The sequence below is a fragment of the Anser cygnoides genome, chromosome 30, assembly GCF_040182565.1.
Source record: "Anser cygnoides isolate HZ-2024a breed goose chromosome 30, Taihu_goose_T2T_genome, whole genome shotgun sequence".
NCBI classification, from domain to species: Eukaryota; Metazoa; Chordata; class Aves; order Anseriformes; family Anatidae; genus Anser; species Anser cygnoides.
In genome coordinates, this window is record NC_089902.1 from 3,091,339 (window position 1) to 3,102,809 (window position 11,471).

An 11,471-nucleotide genomic window follows, 5' to 3' on the forward strand; every position below is an offset into this window, starting at 1 on the left:
TATCAGACTCAGCTCAGATCCTGGGAGATACCACATGGACAAGGGTCTGCAGCCAGCAAGAAAACAGGTACAGGTCTGGAAGTCCCTAGGACAGCCTGTTGTGGAGAGCAGCAAGGGCTGTGACAAGGCAGCAAGTCCCAACAGGACCCAGGGCTTTGTGTCCATGGCTCTGGCTGTTGTCTCTGCCACTGAGGCCTAGGAGGAGACAGCTTATCGGTAAAGCACCAGGGCCTCATTGCCTCCTCGCCCCCACCCACGAACCAGGCAGGGCTCGTACCATTCTCCTGCACTTGGCCATGCACATCCCCATCTCCTCCTGCCCCACGAAGAGCCCTGAGCAAGGTGTGACAGGAACAGGTCTCTCTTCCAGGGTTCCAGGGGTCAAGGCCAGACCGTTGTGCTTGGTGAAACTCATCCAGTTTGCAAAAGTGACATCAGGGTCACCTTCACAGTGCCTTTGTCTCCTTGTCCTCACTGCCTCCAATGCTCTGCTCTAACGAGCTCCAAGGGAGGCTGTGTCAGTGCTGGCCCTCAGGGGGACACTGCAGGAAACTTGCCTCTGACTTGGACTTGTTGAGAGATGGCTTCAATTGTCTCTCAGTGCCTGAGGTTCGTGGGCTCCTCAGCAGAGCCCCCCGAGGGGGGATTCCAATGCCTTGGGCTGGGCGTGTGGTGCTGAGCTGGGCCGGGCTCATGGGACAGAGAGAGCTCGTGGCAAGAGGGCCCTGGTGCAGAGACAGCTGTGCCCAGGAGCAGCTCCTGTGCACAGCGCAGCAGGGCTGGGGGCTCTGACCGCAGGTGGCACCCAGGCAGAAAGGGATTCCAGGCAGCCTGCAGGGTGCGAGCAGAGGAGAGCTCAGTGCAGGAGAAACCTTCACAGCCCTGCACACGGTAAGTCTCTGGCTGCAGGACAGTGCAGGGGAGGTTCCTGGAAGGAGCTCCTGGGTCCGGGACATCTCTGCCTGGCCAGGAGCTGCCAGGATGTCTCTCGTGGCTTGTGCGGTGCAGAGGAGAAATTGCTGCAGGGCAGCCTTGGGCAGAGGAAGGGGGGGGGCAGGGGCTTCCTGGAAAAAGAGGGCACTTTCTGCAGTCTCTGCCTGCCTTTTCCTGCTCTGATTCTGGGGCAGGCTCTATGTTGAGTGGTTGGATTTGCACAGGTGACTGAGCTTCCACTGCCTTGAACTGAGACCTAAGCAGGTTACTGACGAACCTCAGAATATCCCCTCCCTTCTCTCTACTCACAGACTGCACCAGGGTTTTTCTGTGCTGTTCTGTAGGACCTGCAGACAAGGAGATGTAATTTTTTAGCACAACCTCTGAGTGCAGCCATCCCACACCTGAGTGCTGCAAGCAGGCAGCAGCTGCGCACCAGGGGATGGACAGAGCAGCCCTCCTGGATGTGACCTCTGGCTGAGGTTTCCGCCACAGCAACAACATTTACCACTGCAGTGGAACAGAGGTGGCGCATTGGGGGCTGATGGGCAGAGGTGGCTGCTAAGTACGGGACACTCAGCAAGCACAAATCAGGGCTACAACCAGGGAGAGACACAAAGGTAACCCTGAAAGAAAGACAATGTGAAGGCTTTAATGAGAAAAGAAAAGAGTATTCCTCAGGGAAAATTACCCTAACAGTCTGTATTTTTTCTTCTTTGCAGTACCCTTGATGAAGGGCAGGAAATGCCCAACAGCAGCTCTGAGAGCGAGTTCCTCCTGCTGGCATTCGCAGACAAGCGGGAGCTGCAGCTCCTGCACTTCGGGCTCTTCCTGGGCATCTACCTGGCTGCCCTCCTGGGCAACGGCCTCATCCTCACCGCCGTAGCCTGCGACCACCGCCTCCACACCCCCATGGACTTCTTCCTCCTCAACCTCGCCCTCCTCGACCTGGGCTGCATCTCCACCACTCTGCCCAAAGCCATGGCCAATGCCCTCTGGGACACCAGGGCCATCTCCTATCAAGGGTGTGCTGCTCAAGTTCTCTTTTTTGTCTTCTTCTTTGGTTCAGAGTATTCCCTTCTCACTGTCATGTCCTACGACCGCTACGTTGCCATCTGCAAGCCCCTGCACTACGGGAGCCTCGTGGGCAGCAGAGCTTGTGCCCAGATGGCAGCAGCTGCCTGGGGCAGTGGCTTTCTCAATGCTGTCCTGCACACAGCTAATACATTTTCCTTGCCCCTCTGCCAAGGTAATGAGCTTGATCAGTTCTTCTGTGAGCTTCCTCAAATCGTCAAGCTCTCCTGCTCAAAGGCATTCCTCAGGGAGGTTGGGCTTATTGTATTTAGTGCCTGTTTATCATTTGCTTGTTTTGTTTTCATTGTGGTGTCCTATGTGCAGATATTCAGGGCTGTGCTGAGGATCCCCTCTGAGCAGGGCCGGCACAAAGCCTTTTCCACGTGCCTCCCTCACCTGGCCGTGGTCTCCCTGTTTATCAGTACTGTCATGTTTACCTACCTGAAGCCCCCCTCCATCTCCTCGCCATCCCTGGACATGGTGGTGGCAGTTCTGTACATGGTGGTACCTCCTGCAGTGAACCCCCTCATCTACAGCATGAGGAACCTGGAGCTGAAAGATGCTTTGAGGAAACTAATGCCTTGATGTTCTTCAAAATCAAGATATTGCCCTTCGTCTTCAGCCCTTCATCTTCTAATCTAACACATTACTGGCACAAGGGTTATTCTATTGGTATTGTGGTCATTTTTAATACTCTGCCGGGCAGGGCAGCAACTCGGGGCTGTGTAGAAAGTGGGTTGCATGGGGAAGGGTTGCCACAGTGTCTGTCCAGGCCAGCGCAGACGTGCTCACCTGGCAAATGCTCCTTGGGAGATGGGATGTCATGGGAGAAGAGCAGGTCCCCCTGTGTGTGCAGGAGAAAAATGGGAAGAGAAACCCTTTGCTGGTGGTGCCATCGCATGCATGTGGAGAGATGAACATGAGTGAGCACCAAGGCCATCAGCTATTCCTACAAGCCTCTTGAAGGCCAGTGGGGCAGATAGTGCCACAAGTCCAAGTAACATCCCCTGGGAAGCCACCTGAGTGCAGCTCTGGGATGTGCCTCCTTGAACCGAGGTCCCTGTGCCCACTCCTCATGCCTTGGGGCATCTCAGAGGAGGGCAGAGCAGGGTGAAGCACCGCAGGGCTGAGGTGCCTCCCAGCCTCTATCAGTGGCTGCAGGAGCCAGAGGGACACTGCAAGTGCTGCAGTGCACTGCCTGTGGGTGTGCAAGGCAGGGGCTCATGTCTCTCAACAGCCCCGTGTGTGTGAGGAGCACAGGAGGACAGCTCAGATGTGGACACCTCACAGAGCCCTGACACTGCCCTGTGTGACTCCAGAAACTATCCCTGGTGTCCTTGTGAGATTCCTGTAACCCCCGCTTGCACAGGTTCAATGCAGATGCTCCTCTCTGCCATGTCACAATACCCCGCCTTTCTGGACTGGGCTGTCAAAGGTTTGGATCAGAGATTTCTGGGGACTTGGAAAAGGCAGGCATCAAACCCATCTTCAGGAAGGGAAACAAAAAGGATTGGCAGAAGTGCAATTGTCAACTCTACTCCTGGTAACACGATGGGGAAAGTCCTGCCACAGCCATCTTCAGGCACTTGGAGGAAAACCAAGAGATTGCTGAAGCAGTAGGGGAGGGGAAAGAAGGGATCATGGTGAACCTAGACATTAGCAAGGCCTTTGCCATGGTCTCCTGGGGTCTCCCTCTAGCCAGACTGGTGATAATTGGACTGAAGAAAGAGATGATGATGTGGGGGGGAGGGTGGCTGGACATAAGTGGTACAAAGTCCTCCTGCCAGCCAGACACCAGCAGCATCCCTCAGTGATGGGGCACGTGGGTCAACACCATTGAACATCTTTGTTATCTCCCTTTATGATGGTATGGAGTGCATTTTTCAGCTCAGTTGTAGATGATGCCAAGCTAGGAGGAGTCCTTGAGCAACTTCACCTTGCGCAGAGCACAACACTATGTGGGCCGCTGCAGGGAAAGTTAACTCCATCCCAGACAGACCCAGTACAAGCAGACACCTGGTTGGCATGCTGACTGTGAGATCCCCTCTGCCTACATACCCAGTAGGACCCTTAGAGGAAGAAGGCCTGGCTATAGGTTGTCATGTTCCTTCTTGGGGGTAAGGAACTGGACAGGCTCGAGAGGTTGCTTGTGGGAACCTCATGAGACCCCACCTGCTCTCATGAGATGCCACCTGGAGTACTGCGTTCAGCTCTGGGGATCCCAATGTAAGAATGACATGAAGCTATTAGAGTGAGTCCAGACAAGGACCACAAGGATGATCAAGGGGCTGGAGCACCACTCCTATTGAAACAGGCTGAGGGAGTTGGGGTTTTTCAGCCTGGAGAAGACAAGGCTCTGAGGAGATGCATCCATCCAGTACTTAAAGGGGGCCAACAGAAAAGCTGGGGAGAGACTTTTTCTCACGGTGTGCAGTGATAGGACAAGGGGAATGGTTTTAAACTTGAAGAGGGTAGATTTAGAGTAGATAGTCAGATGAAATTCTTGACTTGGAGGTGAGGCACTGGCACTGGTGCTGTGAGTCCAGAGGTCACCCAGAGGGAGTTTGGATCAGCCCATGCCCTTGTGTTTGAAGGAACAACTGGTGAGAGTGGAGAGGCATCAGTGAAATCCTGGCAATACCAGAGTGAGAGCCAGGTGGGGAAGAGAAGTGGCTGTCTGCAGCCTTCAGAGAGGTGTGGGACAGCACAGGAAAGCCTGCAGAGGAGAAGGCAGAGGGCTCTGACAAGAATGGAAGGCTGCAGCAGCACTGACACCTTTGTCTCTGCAGCCATGGGTTGTGAGGAGACATGTTATACTCATGGCACTGGGACCATGTACTTTCCTTTCAACCATGTGCAAACACTGGGAGGTGTCATACCATTGTCCTTCACATGATATTATGGGCATCGTCCCCTACCCCACAGACCCCAGGAAGAGCCCTGAGTGAGACAGGGGGGTGCAGAATCTCTCCTCCAGTGGCTGGGGTCAGGCCTTGGCCCTTCTGCTTCACCAAAACAAACCGAGACTTTTCTCAGTACAGTGCCTTTGCTTGTCTGTAATCATGGCCTCCAGTTATCTGCCCTAACAATTCCCACGGGAGGCTTTCATAGTAACAGACTAGAATAGCCAACAGAGTATAGAGTACTCAAAAACTACAGAATAGAGTAGCCAACAGAGGTGAGACAGGTACTCTGGTATAATGAAAGCCATCAGAAAGCTGATCCCCGTTAGATGACTGATATGGGGAGGTCAGGAGTATCCTGGCCAGGAGAGATGTGAGATTTGGGAGAGGGAAGAGGAAGGGAAGAGGAGCTCAGAAGCTTACTTTCTAGAGGTTAGAGGGTTCATGTAATGTTGATGCTGCTGTAACACTGACTTCAAACAGTCTTCTGTGTCCCTTACACTATTTTCAACAGTAACAAAAATCCCTCAACATAAACATTAGTCCACCACCCTGACAGGAAACCACTACTGTAATGCAGAACTCAAAGTATCACTTTGAGGAAAACTCAGTCCATAGCCCCTTTCCCTTACCTTTACTCTCTTGCTCACCCTAATCACTGCCCTTAACACTAACATTAAAATGGTCTATTTAACCCCAGACTTCCTGACAAACCTAAACAAAACCCTTAACCATAGTGCATGCCCATACCCTAACCAGAGACCTGACTCCGCAAGCAGAACACCAAAGACTCCCACTAAAACTTCGCTTAATCTCTAACTGAGAAAGGTAAAATCTAGTCGCTAGGAGACTAGAGAGAGGTCAGCTCAGCCTCAGGACCTCCTGCCCCAGCAGGACGAATCTGACTGGGGCAGTGACTGGGAGGTCACTTCTGTCTCTGCAGCTGATAGGACAGCAGCAGGAACGTGTCACGCAAAGGGACTGTGAGGTCCCTGCTGTCTGGAGGTGGCAGGTCACCCTTGGCTTCTCCCTGGGATCGGCACTTTGGGGCTGACATCTGCCAGTGGCCCTGCTAGGCCAGCAGAAGGCCCCTGCTTGGCATGCTGCCTGTGGGATCCCCTCTGCCTCCATCCCCAGGAGGACCCAGACAGAAAGAAGGCCCGCACAGGGGTTGTCCTGTCCCTTCTGCTTGAGTCCAGGACTGGACAGCAGGAGGCACAAGGCTTGGCTGTGTCTAGCCAAGAAGCTGCAAGGCCAGCAGCAGGCCCAGGCCTTGGACGATGCTGGTGAGGTGACTTCTGTCTGGTGGGCTGACAGTCCGCAAGGAGCCTGATGGGTTGGGATGCCTGCTTCAGGAGTAGTTTCCACCCTGGTGGAGCTTTCTTTGCTAGTAGGAAAGAGCAGGAGAGAAAAAACTGCCACAAAGTTCAACTTGGAAGGTTGGCACTGGCCACGAGGAGGAAGAAATGTCCCTCAAAGAGTAGTACTGTGGTGCCTGAGGTCACCCAAAGACTATCTATTATCAGTCTCTAGCTTTGTGTTTCAAGGAACAGCTGGTGAGGGTTGATGAGGCATTGGTGAAATGATGGAAATGCCGGGATGAGAGCAAGGTGTTGGACAGAGATGGGTGTCTGCAGACTTCAAGGAAATAGGGCAAAGTGTGGAACAGCTTAGGAAAGCCTGCAGAGGAGAAGGCAGAGGGTGCTGTCAGGAATGGGAGGCCCCAACAGCCCTGAAGTTTTTGTCCCTTTGGCTAGAGCTTCTGAGGAGACGAGACAGAGTCATTGCAATGGGCCCTCACTGCTTCCTTGACACCCTGTGCAGGGGTGGGGGGGTGTCCTAATGAAGTTCTTCTAGTGGCATCACACTGCCCACCACATCATACAGACCCCAAGAAGAGCCCTGAGCCAGACGTGGGGGTGCAGGATCTCCCCTCCCAGGGGCTGGGGTCAGGCCTTGGCCCTTCTGCTTCACCAAAACCAACCAAGACTTTTCTCAGCACAGCGCTTTGCCTGTCTGCAATCATGGCCTCCAATGATCTGCCCTAACAAGTCCCTGGGGAGGCTTTGTTAGTAACAGCCCTCAGTGGGGCCCATTAATACTCCAAGTCACTTCAACTTTTCCTCCTGACTTTACCTTCTCAAGCGGTTACATCATTCTCCTCTCAGTACCTGAGCTTCATAGACTGAGCACCAAAATACACCATGGAACTCATTAAAATGCAGAATGTCCTAGGCAGACATATCTCTCCCATAATTTTCTTCAAGTCTTCAAGACTTGTAGAGCTAATTGGAGAGCTTTCATGGTGTAGTTAATGAGGAAGATTTCAAGAAGCACCTGAAAAAAATCTTTTCTCATCTTAAAGGATGCCTTTAGCTGAATTTCGGTTTGGAGCATTATTCTCCAACTGATATTGATCGAGGGTGTCTCCTTTGGAGACCTGCATAGGGAGGAAAAGCAGACTCTTGAGGTCTGACACTGCGTGGAGAACCTTGCTTCTCAGCACCCCAGCCCTGACATTTCTCTCTTTGGCGCTTGCATCACTTTTCCTTCCATCAGACTTTGGCACAGAGGTCTGCAGCTGGGTGTTACAGCTCCTTTGCACCAGCTCCCTCCTGCTTGCCTTAGAGACCTGGATGCACACAGGCGCAGAAGGGTTTCTCCTTATTTCAAACCAAACAACAGGAAAACATGCGGCAATCTTCCAAAAGCAAAGCAAGCTCCTCATCCTGTATGCCTCCTGTGAGGTTTATGGTCCCAAAAGGACGACTGGACCAGAAGTCTTTTATACTGATAGACCGGAAATTATAAGTGTTAAGATTAGAATTAATCCATATGATATTAATTCAATGATAAATGATGATGAGCTTTCTAAGGACACAATTAGACAGACTGCAGATAGCTGGGCAAGCTTCAACTCCCTGAAGCTCAAAGCAGCAACTGGGTTGGTGAGGGCGGTCTGAGTGATCCAGGAGGAAGGGGAGGGCAAGCCAGGAGAACCATGGGAAGTGCATAGGTCCAGACAGGCAGCTGGAAAGGGGACATTCAGCATGGACTGTTTAATCGAGACAGGTGGATGTACCTGGGAGATGAGGGAGCACACCATGATAGACAAAGCGATGACAATGCAAGTACAGGTGAACACCAGTATTTCTTTTTCTGTGATGAAAATACATCCTGAAAATGCCTATTTCTTCATGAGAGAAACTACACTGTGCGACATTTTACGGAAGGGATTGAATCAGTTGAGGTAATGAGGTAATGAGCTTTATGACTTAAGTCCTGAAGAAAATACTGGGTACTGAGGCAGAGCTTTGCTGTCTGACCATAAGCAACCAGTGCCAAGGTCCTCAGAGTAGTTTACTCACATTTGAAATATTTCCTTGAAATCCCATTTCCTGGTTATGCTTTCAATGAAATCATTAGGCCTCCAGAGGCTCTGGTGCAGTTAGAGTAATTCCCTGGAATGGAAGCTGTCTGAAAGGACCTGCAGGAGACCAGAGCCCGTTGGTGGATACGGTGGAGACAGGTGATGTTTCCCGGGCACCTCCACTGCCAGCAGTGCTCTTTCTCCTTGAAACTGCAGCCCAGACCAGCACAGGAAACCCCTTCAAGGCAAATTCCTTCTTCAGCCGTTTCTTTGGATAGACCTAAATTTGAAATGGCCGTTGGGATCCCAAGACACTCTCCCTTCTTCCTAGGAGACACCTAAACATCCATTTACCGTCCTAGGTCATCTGTGGAGAACTGAGGCTGAAAGACTCAAGAGCAGGACACTTCAAATGGCTGAGGCAGAACCCATCAGCTTGCCCCACTTTAGGGAATCATCCCCTTCTAACTAGGCAAAGTGAAAAATGTGAAATGACCCGTCAGGTCAATGCACAGAGTAAGGGAAAGTCACACATATTGTGCTGCAGTAGCAGAAGGCAAAAAGCACTGCACTGTGCCTCAGAGTAATCAAGGAGACCTAATCCAGTTCATCTGTGAGATAAAGCAGAGTGAAGGACGCTGAGTGGTGTCCTAACATGAAGAAGGATGTACATCACTGGTGAAGGAGCTGTCTTTTTGTGCCATCACCAATGCAAATTACACAAGAACTACATCAAATAAAGGTAAGCTCTCCCCCGCTGGCCCTGTCACACCACGAGGCAGCGGAGGGACATTTCTCACTTTCAGCCTCTTTTTCAGAGAGGCTTTGCCCTCTCCCTGCGCACCACGGGGCAGAGCCTGGCCCTGGACGCTCCGTGAGTGCCATGCAGGTCCTGGCAGGCTGCGGTGAGGGGACGAATGCCCTGGGCCCCCTTCCTGCTCTGCCCAGTCCAGCAAGGGCCCCGAGCGGCCTCGTGTCCCCTGCCCCTGCAGCTCTGGGCTCCCTTCCCCAGCCCTGGCTCTGCAGCACCAAGCCCTGCTGGGAGCCCTCCCCTGCATGCTGCCACCGCTCCCTGACGCTGCTGGTGCCCTCTGCCGGGCACTGCCCAGCCCAGCCCAGCCCCTGCCCACCTCTCCCCACCCCCCTGCCCTCGCCTGGTCACCCACATTTGGCCCTTTCCTACTGATCACTGAAGGACTCTGAGACCTTCGTGTTGTGGCCTCGCTGTGTGTCCTGGCATTGCAGAGCTCCCATCAGCCCGTGCATCCTTTGGCTTGGCTTTACTGTGAAGACCCACTCACTGCCCACCCAACACAAGGCACACGGCATCCCAGGAGAACCCTTAGGGTATCCTGGTGGTTCCCGATACCTCCCTGATGCCGCCAGCCCTGTCACATTTCAATCCCAGGAAGCCGCTTCTTGACCGGTCAGCGCCTCCAGGGGCACTGGGAATCCACCAGTGACGACTCAGGTCAGCCCTGGCTCCCTCACCCCCCACCCCGTGCCCTCATGCCCCTGTGTCCAGGTGGCACCCAAGCACAAGAGTGAGGCCTTGAGTCTGGCATTCCCTGAGCGCCTTCTGCACTCCAGTTTGGGAAGAAGAGCCCTGAGCACTGAGCAACTTCACTTTTAGTACCAAGGAGCCACAACAGAGGGCAGGTGTCATTTAGAAATAAACACATTCAGAGCAAGCCTCTGAGTCACACAGAGGGTTGGTCATCTGGAAAAGAGAAATGAAAACAAATATTTATCTGCAAAGAGAATTTTAAAGAATACGTACCTAAAGGTCAAGAATTGCCTGAGATTAACTTGAATAAAACTAGAAAAGTGAGACAGCCAATTTATTGCTAAGTAAATATTACCACTAGAATCATTTTCTTCAGTGTGGCTTTCAGGTCCTGGTTCCTCATGCTGTAGATGAGGGGGTTCACTGCTGGAGGTACTACCACATATAAAACTGCCACCACCAGGTCCAGGGATGGGGAAGAGATGGAGGGGGGCTTCAGGTAGGCAAACATGGCAGTGCTGAGAAAGAGGGAGACCACAGCCAGGTGAGGGAGGCACATGGAAAAGGCTTTGTGCCGGCCCTGCTCAGAGGGCATCCTCAGCACGGCTCTGAGGATCTGCACATAGGACACAACAATGAAAACAAAACAGCCAAATGCTAAAGAAAAACTAAATACAAGTGCCCCAAATTCCCTGAGGTAGGTGTCTGAGCAGGAGAGCTTGAGGATCTGGGAAATTTCACAGAAGAACTGGTCCACAGCATTGCCTTGGCAGAGGGGCAGGGAAAATGTAGTGGCCGTGTGCAGGACAGCATTGAGAAAGCCACTGCCCCAGGCAGCTGCTGCCATCTGGGCACAAGCTCTGCTCCCCACGAGGCTCCCGTAGTGCAGGGGCTTGCAGATGGCAGCGTAGCGGTCGTAGGCCATGACCGTGAGAATGGAATATTCTGCTGATATGAAGAAGAGAAAGAAAAAGACCTGTGCAGCACACCCTTGGTAGGAGATGGTCCTGGTGTCCCAGAGGGCATTGGCCATGGCTTTGGGCAGAGTGGTGGAGATGCAGCCCAGGTCGAGGAGGGCGAGGTTGAGGAGGAAGAAGTCCATGGGGGTGTGGAGGCGGTGGTCGCAGGCTACGGCGGTGAGGATGAGGCCGTTGCCCAGGAGGGCAGCCAGGTAGATGCCCAGGAAGAGCCCGAAGTGCAGGATCTGCAGCTCCCGCGTGTCTGCGAATGCCAGCAGGAGGAACTCGCTCACAGAGCTGGTGTTGGGCATTTGCTGGTTTTGGTCATGGCACTGCCAAATGACAAAAAAAAAAAAAAAAAAGAGTGTTATGAGTAAAGTCTGTGAGTATAATTCAGTTAATTCCCAATTAAAGCCATACATTCCCTGTTTCCAAGAGGACCTCTGTCTGTCTCCCTGTCTGGAGCCCTGCTCTGTGCTTGCTGAGTGTCCTGTACACTGCAGCTGCCTCTGCCCAGCAGCTCCCAATGAGCCTGCTCTGCTCCATTGGAGGTCCCAAGAGGGAAGGTTCCTGGGAAGGGGCTCCCTCGGTTGAGTGAGGTGTGTTTGGCTGTGTGACTCCATGTGCGTCTTCCCTGTCCAACACCCAGGAGACAAAAGCAGCAGGTAGATCGTGCGTGTCTGGCCGGAGAGAGCAGGGAGCATCTCCTCCTGCCTCACCCTCCG

The 11,471-nt window shown here is 52.9% G+C and overlaps 2 protein-coding genes across 2 annotated transcripts; one reads left to right on the plus strand and one right to left on the minus strand.

Annotated features, from left to right (window-relative positions):
- The first annotated feature begins 1,677 nt into the window (after positions 1 to 1,677).
- LOC136787695 (olfactory receptor 14J1-like) lies at positions 1,678 to 2,592 on the plus strand. Its single transcript, XM_066985008.1, has one exon. The coding sequence runs from the start codon at positions 1,678 to 1,680 to the stop codon at positions 2,590 to 2,592; it is 915 nt and encodes a 304-aa protein (XP_066841109.1).
- Positions 2,593 to 10,127: 7,535 nt separating this feature from the next.
- On the minus strand, positions 10,128 to 11,244 carry LOC136787706 (olfactory receptor 14C36-like). Its single transcript, XM_066985022.1, has one exon. The coding sequence runs from the start codon at positions 11,166 to 11,168 to the stop codon at positions 10,128 to 10,130; it is 1,041 nt and encodes a 346-aa protein (XP_066841123.1). The 5' UTR covers positions 11,169 to 11,244.
- Positions 11,245 to 11,471: the final 227 nt, after the last annotated feature.